The sequence below is a fragment of the Heterodontus francisci genome, chromosome 9 (assembly GCF_036365525.1).
Source record: "Heterodontus francisci isolate sHetFra1 chromosome 9, sHetFra1.hap1, whole genome shotgun sequence".
Classification (NCBI taxonomy): domain Eukaryota; kingdom Metazoa; phylum Chordata; class Chondrichthyes; order Heterodontiformes; family Heterodontidae; genus Heterodontus; species Heterodontus francisci.
Window position 1 is genome coordinate 75,164,221 of NC_090379.1, and position 25,712 is coordinate 75,189,932.

General features: G+C 45.0%; 1 protein-coding gene across 1 annotated transcript in view; it reads right to left on the reverse strand.

Annotated features, from left to right (window-relative positions):
• The window catches only part of akap6 (A kinase (PRKA) anchor protein 6), a 374,046-nt gene that overhangs the window by 82,907 nt on the left and 265,427 nt on the right, over nt 1–25,712 (reverse strand). Inside the window, exon 9 of the mRNA XM_068038344.1 lies at nt 21,215–21,361. Within this exon, the coding sequence (XP_067894445.1) occupies nt 21,215–21,361 (147 nt within the window). The remainder of the gene's footprint in view (nt 1–21,214; nt 21,362–25,712) is intronic.

Below are 25,712 nucleotides of genomic sequence, written 5' to 3' on the forward strand. Positions count from 1 at the left end.
GATAACCAGGGAAAGAGTAGGGCCCATTAGGGACCAAAGTGGCAATCTGTGTGTGGAGCTGGAGGACATAGGTGAGGTTTTAAATGATTACTTTTCATTTGTGTTCACTATGGAGAAGGACGATGTAGGTGTAGAGATCAGGGAGGGGGATTGTGATATACTTGAACAAATTAGCATTGAAAGACAGGAAATATTAGCTGTTTTAGTGGGCTTAAAAGTGACAAATCTCCAAGCCCAGATGAGATGTATCCCAGGCTGTTATGTGAGGCAAGGGAGGAGATAGCAGGGGCTCTGACACAAATTTTTAAATCCTCTCTGGCCACAGGAGAGGTAACAGAGGACTGGAGGACAGCGAATGTGGTACCATTATTCAAGAGGCGTAGCAGGAATAAACCAGGTAATTACAGGCCAGTGAGTCTAACATCAGTGCTTGGGAAACTATTGGAAATAAATTCTGAGGGACAGGATTAATCTCCACTTGGAGAGGCAGGGATTAATCAGGGATAGTCAGCATGGCTTTGGTAGGGAGAGATCATGTCTAACTAACTTGATTGAATTTTTCGAGGCAATGACTAGATGTGTAGATGAGGATAAAGCAGTTGATGTAGTCTACATGGACTTCAGTAAGGCTTTTGATAAGGTCCCGCATGGGAGATTGGTCAAGAAGGTAAGAGCCCATGGGTGCCAGGGCAATTTGGAAAATTGGATCCAAAATTGCTTAGTGGCAGGAGGCAGAGGGTGATGGTTGAAGGTTGTTTTTGCGAGTGGAAGCCTATGACCAGTGGTGTACCACAGGGATCGGTGCGGGGACCCTTGCTGTTTGTAGTGTACATTAATGATTTAGACATGAATATAGGAGGTGTTTATTTATTTATTTAGAGATACAGCACAAAAACAGGCCCTTCGGCCCACCAAGTCTGTGCTGACCGTATGATCAGTAAGTTTCCCAGAGTACTTAAGGAAGTGGCCCGAGAAATAGTGGATGCATTGGTGGTCACCTTCCAAGAAAAAAAAAGGGGTGGCACAGTGGCGCAGTGGTTAGCACCGCAGCTTCACAGCTCCAGCAACCCAGGTTCAGTTCTGGGCACTACCTGTGCAGCGTTTGCAAGTTCTCCCTGTGACCATGTGGGTTTCCACCGGGTGCTCTGGTTTCCTCCCACAGCCAAAGACTTGTAGGTTGATAGGTAAATTGGCCATTGTAAATTGCCCCTAGTGTAGGTAGGAGAATTGAGGGGATGTGGTAGGGAATAAGGGGTTAATGTAGGATTAGTATAAATGGGTGGTTGATGCTCAGCACAGACTCAGTGGGCTGAAGGGCCTATTTCAGTGCTGTATCTCTCTATGACACAAAAATTGGTGGTGTCATAAATAGTGAGGAGGAAAGCCTTAGATTACAGGACGATATAGATGGGCTGGTAAGATGGGTGGAGCAGTGGCAAATGGAATCTAATCCTGAGAAGTGTGAGGTGATGGATTTTGGGAGGACTAACAAGGCAAGGGAATATACAATGGATGGTAGGACCCTAGGAAGTACGGAGGGTCAGAGGGACCTTGGTGTACTTGTCCATAGATCACTGAAGGTAGCAGTACGGGTAGATAAGGTGGTTAGGAAGGCATATGGGATACTTGCCTTTATTAGCCGAGGCATAGAATATAAGAGCAGGGAGGTTATGATGGAGCTGTATAACACACTAGTTAGGCCACAGCTGTGTACAGTTCTGAGCACCGCACTATAGGAAGGATGTAATTGCACTGGAGAGGGTGCAGAGGAGATTCACCAGGATGTTGCCTGGGCTGGAGCATTTCAGTTATGAAGAGAGACTGAAAAGGCTAGGGTTGTTTTCCTCAGAGCAGAGAAGGCTGAGGGGGGACATCATTGAGGTATACAAAATTATGAGGGGCATTGATAGGTTAGATAGGAAGAAACTTTTTCCCTTTCGCGGAGGGTCAATAACCAGGGGGCATAGATTTAAGGTAAGGGGCAGGAGGTTTAGAGGGGATTTGAGGAAAATAAATTTCACTCAGAGGGTCTCTGGAATCTGGAACACACTGTCTGAAGAGGTGGTCGAGGCAGGAACCCTCAAAACATATAAGAAGTATTTAGATGAGCACTTGAAACGTCATAGCATACAAGGCTACGGGCCAAGTGCTGGAAAATGGGATTAGAATAGTTAGGTGCTTGATGACCAGCACAGACACGATGGGCCGAAGGGCCTGTTTCTGTGCTGTATAACTCTATGACTCTATGAGAAGGAAAACTGGGACTGTCCATCCCACCAACTAATAGTAGGTCCCCTTTAGCTAATCATGTAACCATTCTGATAGATTGGGAAGAGCAAAGTATCTCAAGTCAAAAAGGTAGTGAATTTCTTGAATGCATTCAAGCTAGTTCTCTGGAGCAATATGTTCTAGAACCAACTACAGGGCAGAAGATTCGAGATGTAGTAATGCGTAATGAGCTGGACTTAGTTAATAATCGAAGATTCAGGGAACATTTATCTAACAGTGATCATAATATGATCAAGTTCAATATTAGGTTTGAAAAGGAGAAACTTAACAGTTTCTCAGATTCTAGACTTTGGTAAGGCTAACTTCTATGGGATGAGACAGAGACTGATGACAGAAAACTGCACAAAACTGCTATCGGGCTTTAAAATAATAGATGAACAGTAGAAGGTGTTCAAAAAAGAATTTAACTTAATATAGATCCTATATATACCCCTAAGGGGCAAGGACTCAAGGACCAAATAAATCAATCATGGTTGACAACAGGGGTGTGGGATTACAAAAAAAGGAAAGTGAATGGAAAAGTGCAAAGAATGGTGCAGATTCAGCAAGAGAAGTCGAAAAAGGTAGTGAGAGCTGCAAAAATTGAATATGGAAAGAAACTTGTGAGTGATACCAAGATTAATACAAAACATTTTGCAGTTATGTTAAAAGACAAAGGGTAGTCAAGGGTGATGTGGGCCCTTTAAAAACAGACATGAGCAATATTGCAAGTTAAAATAAGAAAATGGCAGATTTGTTGTATAATTACATTAAGAATTGATCTGGTTAGGAGATAGGTTAGATTGTAGAAGACAGAGAATAGGTATAACAGGTATGTATTTGATTTGGAAGGAAGTGACTAGTGCTGCCTCACAAGGATCTGTGCTGGGGCTGCAATTATTCACTGTATTTTTTAACACAACAGAGAGCCATATATCCAAGTTTACCAACAGCACAAAGATTGACGGCATAGTAAGTAGTGTAGACGGCAGCATAAAATTACAAGGAGATGTTGCTAGATTAAGTGAATGGGCAAAATTGTGGCAGATGGATTTCAATGCAATTAAGTCCATTTTGGACCATATATTTGGACCGAGTATTTTTTAAATGGTGAAATGACAGGAGCAGTAAAGGTCCAAGGAGATTTAAGAATCCATTTGCACAGATCACTAAAATGTAGTCATCAGTTACAAAAAATAATCAAAAAGGCTAATTGAATGTTTGTCTTTATAACTATGGGGCTAGAATTTGAAGAGTGATGTGGGGGTAGTTTTGCTGCAACTATACAAAGCCCTGATTAGACCACACTTGGAGTATTGTGTACATTTCTGGGCATGGCACCTTAGAAAGGATACACTGGCCTTGGAAGGAGTGCAGCGCAGATTCACCAGAATGTTACCTGGCCTCCAGGGATTAGATTATGAGGAGATATAACATAGAACATAGAACAGTACAGCACAGTACAGGCCCTTCGGCCCACGATGTTGTGCCGAACCTTTAACCTACTCTAAGATCAAACTAACTACCTACCCTTCATTCTGCTATCATCCATGTACCTATCCAAGAGTCGCTTAAATGCCCCTAATGTATCTGCTTCTACTACCACCGCTGGCAGCGCATTCCACGCACCCACCACTCTCTGTGTAAAGAACCTACCTCTGACATCTCCCCCAAACCTTCCTCCAATCACCTTAAAATTATGCCCCCCTGGTGATAGCCCTTTCCACCCTGGGAAAAAGTCTCTGGCTATCCACTCTATCTCTGTCTCTCATCATCTTGTACCCCTCTATCAAGTCACCACTCATCCTTCTTCGCTCCAATGAGAAAAGCCCTAGCTCCCTCAATCTTTCTTCGTAAGACATGCCCTCCAGTCCAGGCAGCATCCTGGTAAATCTCCTCTCCACCCTCTCTAAAGCTTCCACATCCTTCCTATAATGAGGCGACCAGAACTGAACACAATATTCCAAGTGTGGTCGAACCAGGGCCTTATAGAGCTGCAGCATGACCTCGCAGCTCTTAAACTCAATCCCCCTGTTAATGAAAGCCAACACACCATACGCCTTCTTAACAACCCTATCAACTTGGGTGGCAACTTTGAGCGATCTATGGACATGGACCCCAAGATCCCTCTGTTCCTCCACACTACCAAGAATCCTGTCTTTAAGCCTGCATTCTGCATTGAAATTCGGCCTTCCAAAATGAATCACTTCACACTTTTCCAGGTTGAACTCCATCTGCCACTTCTCAGCCCAGCTCTGCATCCTGTCAATGTCCCGTTGCAACCTACAACAGCCTTCCACACTATCCACAACTCCAGCAACTTTCGTGTCATCGGCAAACTTGCTAACCCAGCCTTCCACTTCCTCATCCAAGTCATTTATAAAAATCACAAAGAGCAGAGGTCCCAGAACAGATCCCTGCGGAACACCACTGGTCACCGAGCTCCATGCTGAATACTTTCCATCTACTACCACCCTCTGTCTTCTATGGGCCAGCCAATTTTGTATCCAGAAAGCCAACTTTCCCTGTATCCCATGCCTCCTCACTTTCTGAATGAGCCTACCATGGGGAACCTTATCAAACACCTTGCTAAAATCCATATACACCACATCCACTGCTCTTCCTTCATCAATGTGTTTTGTCACATCTTCAAAGAATTCAATAAGGCTTGTGAGGCATGACCTGCCCCTCACAAAGCCATGCTGACTGTCTCTAATCAAACCATGCTTTTCCAAATAATCATAAATCCTGTCTCTCAGAATCCTCTCCAATAATTTGCCCACTACCGACGTAAGACTGACTGGTCTATAATTCCCAGGGTTATCCCTATTCCCTTTCTTGAACAAGGGAACAACATTTTCCACCCACCAATCATCCGGTACTACTCCAGTGGACAGTGAGGACGCAAAAATCATCGCCAAAGGCGCAGCAATCTCTTCCCTCGCTTCCCGTAATATCCTTGGGTATATCCCGTCTGGCCCCGGGGACTTATCTGTCCTCATATCATTCAAAATTTCCAGCACATCCTCCCTCTTAAGCTCAACCTGTTCGAGCATATCAGCCTGTTCCACGCTGTCCTCACAAATGACCAGGTCCCTCTCACTAGTGAATACTGAAGCAAAGTATTCATTTAGGACCTCCCCTACCTCCTCCAACTCCAGGCACAAGTTCCCTCCACTATCCCTGATCGGCCCTACCCTCACTCTGGCCATCCTCTTGTTCCTCACATAAGTGTAGAACGCCTTGGGATTTTCCTTAATCCTACCCGCCAAGACTTTTTCATGTCCCCTTCTAGCTTTCCTAAGTCCATTCTTCAGTTCCTTCCTGGCTACCTTGTAACCCTCTAGAGCCCTGTCTGATCCTTGCTTCCTCAACCTTAAGTAAGCTTCCTTCTTCCTCTTGACTAGCTGTTCCACATCTCTTGTCATCCAAGGTTCCTTCACCCTACCATCCCTTCCTTGCCTCATCGGGACAAACCTATCCAGCAGTCGCAGCAAGTGCTCCCTAAACAACCTCCACATTTCTGTCGTGCATTTCCCTGAGAACATCTGTTCCCAGTTTATGCTCTGCAGTTCCTGCCTAATAGCATTGTAATTCCCCCTCCCCCAATTAAATATTTTCCCATCCCGTCTGCTCCTGTCCCTCTCCATGACTATAGTAAAGGTCAGGGAGTTGTGATCACTATCACCGAAATGCTCTCCCACCGAGAGATCTGCCACCTGGCCTGGTTCGTTGCCAAGCACCAAGTCCAACATAGCCTCCCCTCTAGTCGGCCTATCTACATATTGAGTCAGAAAACCTTCCTGGACACACCTGACAAAAACTGCTCCATCCAAACTATTTGCACTAAGGAGGTTCCAATCAATATTGGGGAAGTTGAAGTCACCCATGACAACAACCCTGTTACTTCTGCACCTTTCCGAAATCTGCCTCCCAATCTGTTCCTCCGTGCCTCAGAGGAGGCCGCCAGCAGGAAAGACCACATATGCAGCCAAAACCCTTCCACCGGAGGGGTTTCTCCTCCGCTCCAAGGGGCCTACCAGCTTGGATCTCTACTAGACTTGTATTCCCTGGAATATAGAAGGATAAGGGATTATTTGTTTTAAGTTTTTAGGATTTTGAGAGGAATTGATAGGGTGGATAGAGAGAAACTTTTTCAACTGGTTGGGGAACCTAGGACAAGAATGTAGAACCTTCAAATCAGAGTCAGACCATTCGGGAGAGAAGTTAAGAAACACTTCTTCACACAAAGGATGGTAGAAGTGTGAAATGATCTCCCAAAAAAAGCAGTAGATGGTAGCTCAATTAATAATTTAAACTCTGAGTTGGATGGGATTTTGCTAGCCAAGGATATTAAGCAATGTGTGAATCCCTGCATTCACATTTCTGCTCTGCCACCATACCAAAATCGCCCTTGTCAAAAGACAAATCATAAATGACATCCTACGTGACTGTGACAAAGGTAATCTATCCCTCCTAGTCCTCCATGACTCGTCCACAGCCTTTGACATGGTTGAACACACTATCCCCCTCCAACGCTTCTCCACTGTCATTCAGCCAGTTGGGAATGCCTTTGCCTGATTCCATTTTTTATCTAGCCAATTGCAGCCTGAGTATCACCTGTAATGGCTTCTCTTGCTGTTCCTGTCTGCATCATTACCTCTGATGCCCCCAAGGAATCTATCCTTAGCCCCTTCTTATTTATCATCTACATCCTACACCTCGGCGACATCATTTGAAAACACAGAAACAGTTTCCACACGTACGCTGATGACACCTAGCTCTACCTCACCACCACCTTTCTCGATCCCTTCACTGTCTCTAAATTTTCCGTCTGCGTGTCCAACATCCACTACTGGATGAGCAGAAATTTCCTCCAACAAAATTTGAGAAGACTGAAACCACTGCCTTTGGTCCCCGCCACAAGCTCCATTTCTTATCTACTGACTCCATCCCTCTTCCTGGTAACTGTGTAAGGCTGAACCAGACACTTCACAGACTTGCTGTCATAATTGACCCCGAGATGAGCTTCCAACCACATATTCGCGCAATCACTAACACCGCCAATTTCCATCTCCGCAACACTGCCCGATTCTGCCCCTGCCTCGGCTCATCTGTTGCTGCAACCCTCATCCATACCATTTGTTACCTCTAGACTTGACTATTCCAATGCTCTCCTGGTTGGCCTCCCACTTTCTACTATCTGTAAACTTGAGTTCATCCAAAAGTCTGCTGCCCATGTCTTAACTCATACTAAGCCCCATTCATCCATCACCCCTGTGCTCACTGACCTACATTGGCTCCCAGTTAAGAAACGCATTGATATTAAAATTCTTATCCTTGTTTTCAAATCTGTCCATGGCCTCGTTCCTCCTTATCTGTAATCTCCTTCAGTCCTACAACCCTCTGAGATCATAGAATGGTTACAGCACAGAAGGAGGCCATTTGGTCCATCAAGTCCGTGTCAGCTTAGCGAGCCCCAGTCCCCTGCCCATTCCCCATAGCCCTGCAAAATTTTTTCCCTTCAGGTGCTTATCCAATTCCCTTTTGAAAGCTACAACTGAATCTGCCTCCACCACACTTTTTTTATTCTTTCATGGGATGTGTACATCACTGGCTAGGCCAGCATTTGTTGCTCATCCCTAATTGCCCTTGAGATGGTGATGGTGAGCTGTCTTCTTGAACCGCTACAGTCCATCTGGTGTAGGTACACCACAGTGCTGTTAGGAAGGAAGTTCCAGGTTTTTGACCCAGCAACAGTGATTTGCGCTCCACCAATTCTGGCATTTTGAGCATCCCCGATTTTAATCACTCCATCATAAGTGGCCATGTCTTCAGCTATCTAGGCCCTAAGTACAGGAATTCCCTCCCTATATCTCTTTTTCTCTCTATCTCTCTTTCCTCCTTTAACAGGCTCCTTAAAACCTATGTCTTTGGCCAAGCTTTTGATCTTCTACCCTAATAACTCCTTATGTGGTTCATTGTCAAATTTTGTTTGATAACACTCCTGTGAAGCGACTTGAGACTATGTTAGAGTTGCGATATAAATGTAAGTTGTTCTTGTTGGTTGTTACTACTAAGTATAGTCTGGCCTAAAATATACAATCTGGACTAAAGTACAGAAGCTGGACTGAAGTGTAGAGTCTGGACTAAAATATACAGACGGCACTAAATTATACCGTCAGGACTAAAATATAGGGCTGAATTTTCCTCGCCCCATGATGGTGGGCATGGAGGCAAGGATTCGAGAAAATAGGGGGAGCTGTGTTGGGACAGTTCCCCATTGCATTCCCGCTGCTGGGGAACTTTCCCAGGGGCAGTCTGAGGAACGGATCAGCTGCTTGCTACACAGGAGTGGACAGCCAATTTACATACTTATGGCCCCAATTAGGGACCACTTTGTAACACCACCAGCATTTGCCAGCGGTGGAGCAGCCCCCTAAGGTGCATGTGGAGGCTGGCAGCTCTATGCAGGTTGCCTCTCTGTAGCTGGCTGGGGAGGCCATCAGAGCCTGACGCCCTGTGCCTCAGAGGAGGCCGCCAGCAGGAAAGACCACATATGCAGCCAAAACTCTTCCACCGGAGGGGTTACTCCTCCGCTCCAAGGGGCCTACCAGCTTGGATCTCTGAAATTTTCCTTTAAACTTTCACCTCTGAGGGCATCTCCCCATTTAAGCACCCTCACGGTCCCCAACCTGCCTCAGAAACACACATCTCTTGCAGTGGAGCTGTCAAGGCTCTAGAGCTACCAGCTCTCTGATTTTTTTTCAAATCTTTCATGGGATGCAGGCATCACTGGTAAGGCCAGCATTTGTTGCCCGTCCCTAATTGCCCTTGAACTGAGTGATTTGCAAGCCCATTTCAGAGGGCGGTTAAGAGTCAGCAACATTGCTGTGGGTTTGGAGTCTTACCAGACCAGCAGATTTCCTTCCCTAAAGGACATTAGTGAACCAGCTGAGTTTTTACAACAAGCGATGATAATAGACTACTTTACAATTCGAGATTTATATTAACTGAAGTTTTTATTAATAAATTGAATTTAAGTTCCACGAGCTGCCATGGTGGGATTTGAACCTGTCCCCAGGGCATTAACATGGGCCTCTGGATTACTAGTCCAGTGACATTACCACATTGCCCTATTGATTGGGCCGGCAGAATCGGGAGCCTGCCCAGTAAGCTCAGAGACAGCCATTCAGGAGGCTGCCTCTGGGAATATTGCTCTGCTTGTCACACTCTCACAGGGGCGGGCTCGGGATCCCTATTTCGTCCTGACGCTGGGTCCTGAAGCCCGCAGGAAAGTCTGAACTGAAATATAGGCCCGGTGTTACCTCAGAGATGCAGTGAGAGTGGAGGAGGGTCAGATATCACATGGGAAACCCGGAAGTAAGTTCAGTGCATGTCAGTGGCTTTTTAACTCAACCAGCTCTTTACAATTTTACTTCCAGGTTTGGCATCCAATGCACTCAGTGGGTGTGATGAGGATCTGCATGACATGATCGCAACTCTCGTATTTGAAGAGCCAATCTGAAGATGGAACTTGTAGGAGTCCAGAGTTGGCAGGAAGAGAAGAGAAGCTGTGACACTGGATTCCGGACGATCAAAGGCTGCACCATCGTTTAATGTGTTACGACCGAGGCGGGAGGAGTGCACTGTTAATTCTGTCCTACTTCTCCACAGGTCACAACAAATTTTTTATAATTTTGCCACTTATTGTAATACTCAATCAGATACACTATTTTCCCCAGACAGAAAACACTAAACAGGTTTTTTTTACTGAACAACAAAATTAACAGTTTATTATAAAACAAGTCTTAACTAGCAATGAAGTAAAACAATATCAAACAGATCAAATTTTTAAAAAATCAAACATTAAATTTTAAAAGTCCCCTTTCTACCTTAACCAAATTTTAAAGTCCCATTATACCTTAGTCCCCTCACAATCACTGGTTAACCGAAATAATAAAAAGGGATTTTTAGATCAGAGCTCTGTTACAGACAAAAAGCAATCGAGTTAACTACTTGTTCGTTTTTGAAGGGAACAGCAGATGAGATATGTTGTTCTAAACCAGCTTACAGTCTAACTTCTGAGCACACGCCGACAGGTCACTGAAATCTTTAGAACAGTTCTCTTCAGACGGCATTGAGAATTATTTTTAGCAGGCTTTCTTGAAATACAGGAAACAAGATGAATCGACACAGTGGACTTCACAGGGTCTTTTCTTGGGAGTTTCTGGAAAGCGAGCTGGGTTGTGGTCTTCTGTCCTTTTTTGACACTTTAACAGAAAACTTTATCTCCTTCGAGAAGGTAAAACACATGCACTGACTGACAACCAAAAAGCTTGTCAGTTTTTCTGCCCTTCCAGGTGCTCGTTGTTACTACTGGACTTGTCCTATCAAAGGAGCACTTGTCACTTTTCTGCCCGTTACCAGGGTTTCCGCTCCATCTCCAACCCAAGCCATGTGACAACCAGCAACACTGTTGCCAATCCAGCTCCCTCGGTCCTCTTGATAGCTTCATTTAAAAAAAAACACCTGGTCCAACATTTATTTAGCTTCACCATAAATTCTTTAAAAAATATTTTTTCACAAAAGAGAATCACTTTCATAACAAATGACACTTCGCTTGACGTACAGGTGGGGTCAGTGAGGAATCTGAGAGAGATACACTTACCCAGCTGAGCTGATGCCAGGAAGGTGATGGGAGGTGGCCAAGGAGGTCACAGCATGAGCATTGTGGCACACTCCTGGCTTCAGTGCAGGAACCACTTTAATGGCCTAACCAGGACAGGAAATGTGAGTATAATTGCACATTCTCCTGGATTCTGCTGTGTGCACCATCCCATCCCTTCACTCTGCCTTCTCAAGCCTACTCCATCACAACACTCCTCACACCCACTTACCTTGCAAGTGCATCCATTCTTCTCTTTCCAGGCACTTCCTCACATCTCTACCTATCTATCTAGCACTGCCACTGAGCCTTGTGAAATTTCTGCCTCTTCTTCATAGCCACCCTCACCAAATGCACTACATCCATCGGGTGAACACATGCCATTAAAGTCACTCACAGCTCTGTTCTTTCCCCCATTGCAAGAGAAGAGAGCCCGAAATATAAGAGAGAGAATTGGAGAGGGCCATTCACAGATCTCCCAGCTCACAAATGGCATTTCAGCATCCCTTACTGTCAGAGATGGAGAGATGTGGAGCTCCCAGCTACCTGGTGGCACAATTAAATATCAGCTACCCACACGTCATAAGGCACTCAGTCATGTTGACTTGATTTCAACAGCAAGTGAAATATGATCATCTCCATAATGCTAAGTTACAGCATTCTTATGATGCCAGTACTAATTCATACCTTTTATCTCCAACAGGGCCTACACATGTGCAGCTGCAGTCATTGGAGGTTGCAGCCAACGGTTCCTCAGAGGAGCTGAATCCTTCTGAGTCACAAGACTCAAGCATGCCATGCACCAGCTCAGATATTCACACTTCAGTGTCACCTGTTAGACAGCTCGTTGGGTTTTCACCTGGTGACTCACATTTCACAAGTCAGCAGATGGTGGTGACAGGGACAGCTGTGGAGAATCTGTGCCGAAGGTTACACCCTCGCCAGCTCGACACTGATACTGTACCCCAGGGGCTGTCGGTGTAAAGGATACCCACTAAGCAGTATCAGAGAATGTGGAATGCATTGACAGGCCTCCCAAGTATACTGACCATGACTGCAGAGAGAACGGAAGAGTCTGCCTCAAGTCTGAGTGGGCTGATGTCACATTGCAATGATGTGTTCGTCTGTGGATAGAGTGCCCATGGAACATCAAGTGCTGCAATCAAATGAGTCTATACATGCTTTGACTACAGCCAAGCATAATCTGGATGCCAACATTTCTGCCACCTTAAATAGGATGAAAAATGCCTTAGCCTTGGTCTTACAGCACCACACTGATCTGCACCAAAGTGCTCTCCAGAAGAATGAAATATACTAGGCCATGAGAAGAATGATATTAAAAGGAACATCCGCAGGACAAAGGCATCATGGAAGTACAGAGTCCACACCATGCGCTTTTTCTTCTTATCCGTTGCCCACACCCGCTCCTCCAGCCAATACCTGACAAGGTGCCTCGTGTCCCAAGGTGCAGGTGCAGCAGTGTTTGTCAGGGCCCTCACAGGCTCTGAAGCCCAGAGGTCATCAGCCAAGAGCATCTTAGCAGTCAGAGCAGGGATGGGAGCAGACTGCTTGTACCTCTGCTGAAGCCACAGGGGTTACACTGTGCAGGAGTGGAAGGAAGAGGAAAGCTTTGTTCTTGTACAAGGGTACACATGTGAGAATATGAGAAAATGTCATTTGTGACATAACTGTTTCATCTGTTACATGATTCACATAAATTTTATTCTTTTGCACCACTTTCTTGTCTTGCCCATTTTTGGTTGCTGGCTGGCAAGTTGCCTTTCAAGTTGTTTGATGATGAATGGGAAGACATGAGTTGACAGGGACCAATGGGGAAATGTGCAAGGGGTAATTAGTTGTTTGTAGGACTGTTTGGTGCCAGTGGCATTGGTGGGGTAGTGGGGTAGTGGGACGATTGGCTGTTGTGTGTCTTTCTGACATTAGTCCACTGGTGAAACCTAGTGAACCTTGCATTAAGGGCATCCCTGGCATCCTGGGTAGCAATGTGAGCAGCTGCTGTTGCATTGCCCTCATCACCTTCCTCCTCTTGGTCTTCCTCCTACTCCTCCTCCTCCACAGAACTATCCAAAGAGGATCTGAACTCTGTACCTTGTTCTTCCTTCAGGTTCAAACCTAACTCCTGTGTAATGTTGTGCAGAGCGCTGCACACTATGACCATAAGAATATAAGAAATTAGGAGCAGGAGTAGGCCATACAGCCCCTCAAGCCTGCTCTGTCATTCATTAAGATCATAGTTGCTCTAATCTTGGTCTCAACTCCATTTTCCTGCCTGTTCCCCATAATCCTTGACTCCCCTATAGTTCAAGAATATATGTCAGCCTTAACTATATTCAATAACCCAGTCTCCATAGTTCTCTGCGATAGAGAATTCCAAACATTAACTGTTTCATCTGTTACATGATTCTGAAAGAAGTAATTCCACCTCATCTCTGTCTTAAATGGGAAACCCCTTATTCTGAAATTATGCCCTCTAGTTCTAGATTCCCCCATAAGGGGAAACTTCCTCTCAGCATCTACCCTGTCAAGCACCCTCAGAATTTTATATTTTTCAATAAGATCATCTCTCAATCTTCTAAACTCCAATGAGTTTAGGCCCAACCTGCTCAATTTTTCCTCATAAGACAACACCTTCATCCCAGGAATCAACATGGTGAACCTTCTCTGAACTGTTTCCTCCTTAAATAAGGAGACCAAAACTGTATGCAGTACTCTAGGTGTGGTCTCACCAAATGCCCTGTAGAATTGTAGCAAGACTTCATTACCTTTATACCCCATGCCCCCTTGCAATAAAGGCCAACATTCCATTTGCCTTCCTACTTACTTGCTGTACCTGCATGATTCATGTACAAGGACACCCAGATCCCTCTGTACTGCAGCATTCTGTAGTCTCACTCCATTTAAATAATATTTTGCTTTTATATTCTTCCCGCTAAAGTGCATAACCTCACATTTTCCCACATTATACGCCAACTGCCAAATATTTGCCCACTCACTTAACCTATCTATATCTCTTTGCAGACTCGTTTGTGTCCTCCTCAAAACTTGCTTTCCTACCTATCTTTATAAAGTCAGCAAATTTGGCTACAATACACACAGCCTCTTCATCCATGTCATTGGTTGAGAACCCCACTAGTTACAGTTTGTCAACCTGAAAATGACCCATTTATCCCAACTCCTTGTTTTCTGTTAGTTAGCCAATTCTCTATCCAATGCTAATATATTACACCCAAAACCATGAGCTCTTGTGCACTCACCTTTTATACGGTATCTTATCGAATATTGAATTTTGGAAATCCAAATACATTACATCTACAGGTTCCCCTTTATCCACCCTGCCCACTACATCCTCTAAAGAACTCTAATAAATTTGTCAAACATCATTTCCCTTTCATAAAACCATGTTCACTGTGCTTGACTGTATCATGATTTTCTAAATGTCCTACTACTACTTCCTTAATGTTACGACCAGGTGAGAATCAGAGAAAAAACGAGGAATTACAGACCAGTTAGCCTTACATCAGTAGTGGGGAAAATGCTAGAGTCTATTATAAAGGATATGATAGCAGAACACCTGGAAAACATAAACGGGATTAGACAAAGTCAACTTGGGTTTACGAAAGGGAAATCATGCTTAACAAATCTACTGGAGTTTTTTGAGGATGTAACTAGTACAATAGATAAGGGGGATGTAGTGTATTTGGATTTTCAGAAGGTTTTTGATAAGGTCCCACATAAGAGGGTAGTGTGCAAAATTAAAGCACATGGGATTGGGGGTAATACACCGGCATGGATTGAGAATTGATTGACAGACAGGAAATAGAGAGTAGGAATAAACGGGTCTTTTTCTGGGTGGCAGGCAGTGACTAATGGGGTACCGCAGGCATCAGTGCTTGGCCCCCAGCTATTCACAATATATATTGATGACTTGGGTGAGGGAACTAAATGTAACAATTCCAAGTTTGTAGATAACACAAAGCTGGGGGGGACTGTGAGCTGTGAGGAGGACGCAAAGAGGCTCCAATGTGATTTGGACAAGTTGAGTGAGTGGGCAAATGCATGGCAGATGCAGGATAACGTGGATAAATGTGAGGTTATCCACTTTGGTTGTAAAAATAGAAAGGCAGATTATTATCTGAATGGTGATAGATTGGGAAAGGGGAAGGTGCAACGAGACCTGGGTGTCCTTGTACACCAGTCACTGAAAGCAAGCATTCAGGTGCAGCGAGCAGTGAGGAACGTGAATGGTATGTTGGCCTTCATTGCAAGAGGATTTGAGTACAGGAGCAAGGATGTCTTACTGCAGTTATACAGGGCCTTGGTGAGACTGCATTGGGAGTATTGTGTGCAGTTTTGGTCTCCTCCTTATCTGAGGAAGGATATTCTTGCCCTGAAGGGAGTGCAAAGATGATTTATTAGGCTGATTCCTGGGATGGCAGGATTGACGTATGGGGAGAGATTGGGTCGACTAGGCCTATATTCACTAGAGTTTAGAAGAATGAGAGGGGATCTCATACAAACCTATAAAATTCTAACAGGACTAGACAGGCTACATGCAGGGAGGATGTTCCTGATGACTGGGGAGTCCAGAACCAGGGATTCACAGTCTCAGGATATGGGGTATGCCATTTAGAACCGAGATCAGGAGAAATTTCTTCACTCAGAGGGTGGTGAACCTGTGGAATTCTCTACCGCAGAAGGCAGTGGAGGCCAAGTCATTAAATATATTCAAGAAGGAGATAGATATATTTCTTGATGCCAAAGGGATCATGGGAAATGGGGAGCAAGCGGGAACAGGGTACTGAATTAGACGATCATCCATGATCTTTTTTGAATGGCGGAGCAGGCCTGAATGGCCTACTCCTGCTCCTATTTCCTATGTTTCTATGAGTCTAGGGGACCCTCTCAGCCTTCACCTGGTCTTACTGTAACAGGGTTTTATTTTTAAACACACTGTGTTTTTAGCTCCCCTTTGGTGAATCCTTGTTCACTGCTTTCCAATTATAAGGCAAAGAAACCAGCAGACACACGCAGGTTTTCTTAGGTTTAAAGAAGAAAGATTGAAATTTATTACAACTTAAAATTAAACTCTAATTCGGTTAATGCCTATGGATACACGACGCGCCCACCCGAGCATGCATATGGAATACACACATGCAGATAGGGACAGAAAAGAGCAGAAGAAAAAAAATAAATGGAAAGGTTTGAGGCAATATCTGAAGAGTTCGTTACGGTTCTTCGAGCTCACTGTAGAGTCCTTTTGTAGGTTGATCGTGCTTTTCATTGGGGCCCAGTATTCTTCCTAAACCTTATTCACTGTAGGAGACTTTTCTCTCTTAGAGTTCATGTGTCTTCAGTGGGTTTCAGGAGAAGGAGGGATCTTCAGAGGGTGCACCGTCACATCATTCCCCCACCTCCTCCACCAGCGCAGATACTCTCATGTCGGTGGGAATGCGTTCATGATTAGATCCAGAGTCACAAGCTGTTGAGCACAGCAAACACGTGTCCCAGCAGCGGATGGAGGCTGTGATAGCCGAGGCCACTGACAGTCAGAGGACTGTGGGAGGCCAGGCCCGTGCTGAGCCCAGGCTGATGATGTGCTTCTGGAGTCGTCGGCAACATGGCAACAGCTGGAGCTGCAACGAGATGTGAGGGAACATCTGGCAGAGCTTCCAGAGGCTATGTGCATCCATGCATGGACATTGGAGGAGTCCATCCAGGCCATGAGTGCTGCCATCTCTCCGGTTTGTGCGCACATGGCTTCCTCCATGGAGAGACTGGCGACCCTCATGGAGAGCCAGATCCAACAGACCAGTCAGTGGATGCCAGAGATGCACACAGACCTGCATGCCATCACCTTGTCCATGAGCTCCATGGAGCAGTGCCAACGCGAGAGGGGGATCGAGGCGCCTGGAGCCTCCATCAGGTGCTCGTCCTTCTCGGGTGAGCAGGGAGGTACAAGTGTGCCTTGAAAGGGTGGAGGAGCGGCTGCCTGCTGCCTCTGGGGGCTCCTCCTTAGGGCGCTCCGAGTGTGGACAGCAGCTCCTCAACTCCACTGCCAGTGACCCCAGCAACTCCAGTTGGTGTGATGACAGGGGAGGGGCCTGCAGCTGTGCAGGAACCCCTCAGCATATGAGGTCTTCCAGGCCTCAGGCAGCCAGAGGATGGTCACCAAGGTCATCCCTGGCCATGGGGTGGCCTGATCAACAGCCTGCCTCCACCTCAGCTGCAAGCACAGCAGTCGCACCTCGTAGGAGCACAAGTAAGAGAGTTAAGAGCACCTAGATGAACTTGGGGATCATAGGTGTTTGGACTTTGCACATGTTAAGTCTTTATACTATAGTGCCAATTAATAAATGTAAGACTTACTGCTGGTAGTCCTCCCCTCATTTCTTGCTGCCTTGTTAGTTGTCATCTACAACCTTACTCCCTCATTGGGCTGCTAATGTTGAGGTAGGCTGCATTTGGTCAGCTCCTCAGCTTTGCCAGTGCGCACTGTGAACATGGACGCTGGGTGATGGAGTACGAGATGAAGGAAGTGACAGCAGGTATGCATTTAGGTAAGTCTTTATTGCACTGATAGTTAGAGGGTCACAAGAAACAGGTATGTATGAGATTTTCCCGAGCCTTCTTTGCACGTCTCTCTTTTCCCCTTGCCTCTGTTGCAAGGGGTTCCTCATCTTGTGCTGCCTGTTCAGCAGCCTCCTCCACATCCTCCTTGTCGGATGAGGAGTGGTGATCAATGATGTCCTCATTGTGCAAGGCCTCCCCTTCTGCAGTGCTAGATTGTGCAGAGCACAGCAGACCACCACAATCTGTGAGACCTTCACTACGGCATACTGCAAGGCTCCACCGGATCTGTCTGGGCACCTGAATCACATCTTCAGCAGCCCAAAGGCCTGCTCAATAATCGCTCAGGTGGAGCTGTGGCAATTGTTGTACCTCTCCTTTGCTGCAATGCAAAGGTTCCTCATGGCGTGAGTAGCCATATCTTCAACAGGTAGCTTTTGTCCCTGGGAATCCATTCCCGAAGGCGCGCAGGGGGCCGTAAAAGCTGCCTGAGTACGTAGGCATCTTGACTGCTTCCTGGGAACTGTGCACACACCTGAAGAATACGCTTTTGATGGTTCCAGACCAGTTGTACATTGATGGAATGGACGCTCTTCCTGTTGATGAAGGGTGCTGGCTGGTTCATGGGAGCCTTGATGGCCACATGCGTGCAGTTGATGATGCCCTGCACCTAGGGGAATCTAGCAATGGCTCCGAATGAAATGTACCTCTCTGCCTGACAGTCAGGGTCGGTTTGGTATCACACATAGTCGCTGGCCCTCTTGAACAGGGCATTGGTCATCTCCTTGATGCAGCAATGGGCCACGGCCTGGGAGAATTCACACATGTCCCCAGTGGATCCCTGGAAAGAACCGGAGGCATAGGAGTTGATATCTACTGTGATCTTCAGAGCTACTGGCATTGGGTGTCGACCAAACGCCATGAGTCTCGCTTGTCCTGCAGCATGATGCATAAATCAGTGACCACCTTCCTGGAGAGCCTCAGTCTGTGCTGACACTGCCGCTCGGCATCTGGAAATAGTTGAGCTGTGTACAGTCGACTCCGTCCTGGGGATTGTCCCTTCTTCATGCAGGAGGCTGTTGGCATGTCCCTCTGTGCCCTTCTCCGACATGCAGACTCTGACCCCGCCGGTGCCTGATCCTCCCTCCCTCTGCGTTGCTCCTCCCCCTTCTCAGGGGGCCACGAAGACTGGGTGATCAGTCCCATACCAGGTGGTCTCCATCCTGCTCTTGCATTTTCTTTGCTATCCATCTCCCCCAAATCCTTCCCCTTGCTACTCCCTTGGGAGAAAGTGCCACTGCCCCTCTGTGTCCCTTGCAGAATGCCCCTCATTCTCACCCCCACCACATTGGTGATGGCACTTTCACAGGCCTTAAGCTGCTGTCCGGCAATGGCCTCCATTCCACATTCTCCCCCTTCCAATGCACACTGCCTTTCAGTTTGGGTTGGCTGATAGAGGAAGCACTGAAGCCTCACCTCGTTGCCGTCACCTTTAGCCAGTTAGTACTCTGAAGAGCTGGGATCCCATGCGTGTACATAAAATATATAAATGCAGCATAAAATTCCAGTCAATTGCCTTTAAATTCAAGTTACTTTCCTTCTAAACTACCTCAATTGACGTCCTTCCGTGTCGTAGTCATTAGTCTGCCTGCCATTCGTCAAATTCGGATGGCTCCCCGCTGAGTACCTACCTGTTCAGAAACTGACATCGGATTTCCATGTGAGTGTATCCTGACTGCATTTTTCGGCCATCCCTGATGCCTACCTCACTCTTGCAGGCCTGTTAAAATTCCGGCCGTTCGGTATCTGCAGGGGTCAGGAGGGCCTCTAGACAGATACTCAGGAGGCAATGGGAAAAGGACTGTTGTTCCAAGCACATGGATGCAATACAGGAAGATGTTTAACAATCTCACATGAATTGTCAAGGTGAGTGAATTCATCTTCAAATGCTATATCCTAACAACTGCACCACTAGCCTCATCCACTACTCAACCCTAAAATTCATGTGCTTTACCTCACCCTCACGCACTTAGTACTGTTGCCACTTCACACCCACAACTCTCAGCTTGCATACACTGACAGCTGTTGAACTATGACAGCCACATCACTCAAACGTATTGCAGGACACTCACTGACATAATTGCCTCTTCCTTACAGGAGAAGGTGGCACATAGCAGCACGCTGCAAGAAAGAACTGAAGGAGGACAAGCACACAGGCATGGAGGAGACAGTACTGGCCATCATGGAAGTGGGCTTTACTGAGTCCATGGCTACTGATGGGGCTGACGCAATCTATGATGAGGGCACCTGCATATTATCCTCCTTCTCTCATGCCACTTCTCCCTCGTCCTGCAAGCTCTTCTGACTCACAAGCTGCTGATAGTGTTAACACGCACTTCTTACTTTCTCCTTTCCCCACAACAGAATCCAATCCTTGTTCCTTTTTCATTTCAGATAGCCAAGAACTGGAGCCTTCCCAGTCAGTGGAGAAAGATAAAGAAGACAATGAAAATGATGAAGCACTGTCACTCAATCTTACACTCACAGCCACTAGTATGTATTTTAAAGGCTACGATAGAGAGGGATCTGCACGTGGTGAGACAACAGGCACAAGTGTGCAGCAGCCAGGGAAAGGGGAAAGGATAGCAGAGGGTAAGATTGCACATTGGTTCTGTTGCAGAGGAATCAGATTTTTTTTCATATTCTTTCATGGGATGTGGGCATCACTCGCAAGGCCAGCATTTGTTGCCCATTGCAACTGAGTGGCTTGTAAGGCCATTTCAGAGGGCAGTTAAGTGTCAACCACATTGCTATGAGTCAGGAGTCACATGTAGGCCAGACCAGGTAACGACAGCAGATTTTCTTCTTTAAATGACATTAGTGAGCCAGATGGGTTTTAACGACAGTCAATGACGGCACCATTACTGAGAATAGCTTTCAATTCCAGATTTTTTACTAACTAATTGAATCCAAGCTGCCGTGTTGGGATGTCCCCAGGGCATTAGCCTGGGCCTCTGGATTACCAGCTCAGTGCCATTACCACTACACCACCGTCTCCATTTCTTGAGACCATGCCTGTTCCTTTATTTTCTAGTGTGTTACACTTCTCATTAATTTGTGAAGAATCTCTGACAAAGGTTTGAACTATATAAAGGCTTTATAATGTATTGTTTATTAAATACTTTCATACCTGATGTCCAGTCTGAAGTAAGAATAATGGTGTTGCTTTACTTTCTCTTCAATAAATTGTTTTAATTATTTTTTAATTTTAGCTTTCCTTCTAGTAATTTCTGTAAAAATAGTGACTATGGTTAACAACCATGATTACACTCATCAGCACAGTGATAAATATCATTCCTAATTATGGAAGACAAATTACCCATAAGTTAAAATTATTGGCAGCTTTAGAACTCTGCAGTCCTACCATTGCTATATATTTATGCATTAAACAATCTTAACATATAAATGATAAACACTGTGATTACTCCTTTTCCCCGCTGAGTAAGAAAAATTAAATATCTCCAATATTTCAAAAATATTGTTACTAAGGACAAAATGTATAATTTCCACAACAAATAATACATGACTGCTCAGAAAAGCAAAGCTGGGAATATTTAATTAATATGTATTAACATCTGCAAAGCATAAACTGAAAATGAAAATATATCCTAATCATTAAAAAGCACATACCTCTAACAGGTGCCATTTGTCTTTAATTCCCTCTACTTTTTCAAGGATGTCACTGGGTAATGAGCTACCAGCTTGTCTCAGAGATTCAACCTTATTTAGTAAGTGTAGTTTCTTAGGAAGCCACATTGACATCTCCATGCTGTATCCCTGTAAAACAAAATAGTCCATAGCTTTGTATTTCCATTTAAAATACCCTATTTTGAATATAAGCTGCACCTGATTTCCAAATATTAATTTGTATATAAGACACAGCCCCGATTCAAACTGATTTTTATTTCTTTAAAACATGAGTCAATATAGTATGTGCCCAAGTGCTTCAAAAATTGTGAATCCTTCAGTTCTAGGACAATATAACAGGGAGAATTAATGCAAAAAAGTATTTATTATTGTGAAAGTATTTATCTCATTTTCAGAAGCAGAAGCATGTTTTAGGTATTTCTCTGAAATTACCAAACAGGTCTAAGTTTTAAAAAAAAACTTACTGAGGTTTACAGAATGGCAAGTTATAGTTGAAATAGTTTCAAGAAAGTTAATTTAATGAAACACTGTTGCCTTTGAAAAGAAAATGATACTTAGGATACAGGGGAAATCCAAAACATTGTGAATTCTGTGAATCTTAAAGCTCACAACATTCTTTTTAAAACAATTCATTCATGTGACTGCCAAGGCGGAGGTGACTGGCTGCAGAAAACCAGCTCATCATTCCTGCTTCATTTCACTTGGCAAATTGTAATTCATCTTAATGCAATCAAAATAGAACCAATTCTTAACCAATTATTTCATTCAATAATTTTATATTTTGATCAATGTTGAACCACACTAGAGAGATTTTCCTAGTTAAGATGTCCGTAGGTTTGGCTGTATTTATTTACTATTCATTAAGCTGGATTTTATGACTGGTTCTGATGAAAGGTCATTGACCTGAAACATTAATTCTGTTTCTCTCTCCACAGATGCTGTCTCGCCTGCTGAGTATTTGCAGCATTTTCTGTTTTCATTTATGACTGGATGTTCTTTTTTGGGTCTGTCAGATATCTAACATGCACGGAAACCTACTTACAGCTGAAGCTTCTGTTTGCCTGAAATAGGGTGCATACAACAGCGGAACATGCCCTGACTTATTCAGGTCCAGGGAACTTAGGCTCATGTTGCCAGTAGCCAATGCGTAGGGGGTCTCTAATGGATGAGTAGAGAAATAATTTGCATTTATACAATGCCTTTAAGATGTCTGGACTCCTAAAGCACTTCACAGCCAACAAAGTAGATTTTGAAGTATAATTACTGTTGTCATGTGGGGAACGCAGCAGCCAATTTGCACACAGCAGGCTGGATTTTGTCATGCCAGCAGGGCTTGCAGTGCCAAGCTGAAAAGGCGAGGGACCTTTTGGAGCCCCCACCAGCACGATTTAAAAGCACTCAGACACTGTTACCTAAGTGCCCGGCACCGGGATACCTATCCCTTTTAAGACGGGGATCCCGCCTCCAAGAGCAGCCGGCCAATCAGAGGGCCAGTGGCTCAGCAGTATCGGCAGTGCCACCAGAAATGGTGGCCACTGCCGGTAATACAAAAGGCCTTGGGCCCAGGCCCAGTGCTGGAGCCTGGACTCAATGTAAGTGAGGTGGGGTCGCTGGGCCTAGAACGGCAGGCCCTGATGAGGGGGAGGTCATGCTGTGCATTTAATCCCAGCAGTGGCAGGAAGAGGCTGTTACAACCAGGTGAGAAGGGGTCTTGGGTTCCCTCTCAGCCTTCATCTGGTCTTACTGTAACAGGGTTTAATTTTAAACACACGGTGTTTTAGCTCCCCTTGGTGATTCCTTGTTCACTGCTTTCCAATTGTAAGATAAAGAAACCAACCAAACCTTTCTTAGGTTTAAAGAAGAAAGATTGAAATTTATTAAATTTAAACTCTAATTCGGTTAGCGCCTAAGGATACGCGATGCGCCACACTAGCATGCATATGCGATACACACATGCAGATAGAGACAGAAGAGTAGAAAAGAATAAAGGGGAAACAGTTTGAGGCAATATCTGAAGATGGTTTTGGTTACTGTTCTTTGAGCTTGCTGTACAGTCCTTGATTGTAGGTAGGTTTTGCTTTTCGTTGGTGCCCAGTATTCTTCTTAAACCTTGTTCGATGTAGGCGACTTTTCTCTCTTGAAGTTCATGTCTTCAGTGGATTTGGAGTTCTGTGAGAAAGAGATGGGAGCAGACAGGAGAGGTGTTCTCAGTGCAGGAGGAAACAGTCTCTCTCTCTCAAACCATCTGTACAATTTAAAGAAACTCTGGTTACCCAGCAGGTTAGTCATGTGACAAGCTGGTTTGACCACGTCTGTTTGTGGATTTGGCCATCTTAGCAGTTATCCTGGAATGTGAGTTTCCTCACCTTCAATGTCTGATGATCAAAGTCCATTGTGGGTTGAATGTGTCAGGGAATGGTCCTTTGTCTCTGTTAGTATGTAAATGTTTTTTTCCAGCCATGGCTGATCTGTTTAGCAAGTAATTTCCTCGTTCCAGCAACAGTTTAAAAATCAATGTTCATATGACAAAATTAATATGCCTCATTCTTAGCAGGTAGGGGTCTGCATGACAAGGCCACTTAAGGGCCTCAATTGGCCTCTGGGCAGGAAGGCCACTGTAGGCCTATCCCTCCCCCAACTAAATTCTGGTGCCCCACCCTCCCGCTTCCCACTGCAACTCTATGGGTCCCCGTGCCCATAGAGGCCCATTAAATTCAGCCCAGCAAGTTCCCACAAACAACAATGAGATAAATGACCAGTTGACCTTTTTTAGCAATGTTGATTTAGGAATAAATGTTGGTCAAGATACTAGGAGAACTCCCATGCTTTTTAAAAAATGCCATGAGATATCCATGTAAGAGGGCAGATGGAGTCTTGTTTTAAACTCTCATCTGAAAGGTGGCGCCTTCAACACTGCAGTACTCCTTCAAAAGAAAAATTACATTTTGTAAAAGTCGTCGGACAAATCATGCCTAATAATGCAAAAAACAAGCAAAATATAGAAAAGGATGAGGGGGAGTAAGAAAAAATTGGAAAGGCTAAGATTGGGCATAAAGAAAGGCAGGTAATATATATGAAATTATAAGGAATTTTATAAACACAAAAAAAAGTAGAATATGAAAGCAAATAGGTAATACTAAACCATATTCAAATCATTGGTTCAGCTGCAGTTAGAATAGTCGTTGCAGTTTTAGGTGCCTTACTTTAAGGAAGGATGTCAAGACTATTGAGAGGGTGCAGATGAGAGACTTTATTTATGAAGCGATACTAAAGAAACTGAGAGTCTTTTCATTAGTATAAATGAAGTCAAGTGGGAATTTGATAGAAGTGCTTAAAAGTGTGTGGAGTTTCAATAAGATCAATACGGGAAAATTTCCACACGTTTCCACCCAGTAACTAGAGGGCCTATGTTTAAAATAATCACCAAAAGAAGACAGGGAATGGTTAGGAGATATTTTTTTTTGCCAAGATTGTTAGGACAGTGGTTCTCAATCTGGGTGTCTGTCAAGACTTTCCAGTGGGTCCTTTCTTTTTATTCATTCATGGGATGTGGGCATTGCTGGCTAGGCCAGCATTTATTGCCCCTCCCTCATTGCCCTTGAGAAGGTGGTGGTGAGCTGCCTTCTTGAACTGCTGCAGTCCATGTGGGGTAGGTACACCCACAGTGCTGTTAGGAAGAGAGTTCCAGGATTTTGACCCAGTGACAGTGAAGGAACAGCAATATAGCTCCAAGTCAGGATGTGTGTGACTTGGAGGGGAACTTGCAGGTGGTGGTGCTCCCATGCATTTGCTGCCCTTGTCCTTCTAGTTGGTAGAGGTCGCAGGTTTGGAAGGTGCTGTCTAAGGAGCCTTGGTTCATTGCTGCAGTGCATCTTGTAGATGGTACGCACGGCTGCCACTGTGTGTCGGTGGTAAAGGGAGTGAATGTTATGGATGGGGTGCCAATCAAATGGGCTGCTTTGTTCTGGATGGTGTCGAGCTTCTTGAGTGTTGTTGGAGCTTCACCCATCCAGGCAAGTGGAGAGTATTCCATCACACTCCTGACTTGTGACTTGTAGATTGTGGACAGGCTTTGGGGAGTTGGGAGGCGAGTTACTCACTGCAGGATTCCTAGTCTCTGACCTGCTCTTGTAGCCACGGTATTTATATGGCTACTCCCATTCAGTTCCTGGTCCATGGTAACCCCTAGGATGTTGATAGTGGGGGATTCAGCGATCGTAATGCCATTGAATGTCAAGGGGAGATGGTTAGATTCTCTCTTGTTGGAGATGGTCATTGCCTGGCATTTGTGTGGCATGAATGTTACTTGCTTATCAGCCCAAGCCTGGATATTGTCCAGGTCTTGCTGCATTTCTACATGGACTGCTTCAGTATCTGAGGAGTTGTGAATGGTGCTGAACATTGTGCAATCATCAGTGAACATCCCCACTTCTGACCTCATGATTGAAGGAAGGTCATTGATAAAGCAGCTGAAGACAGT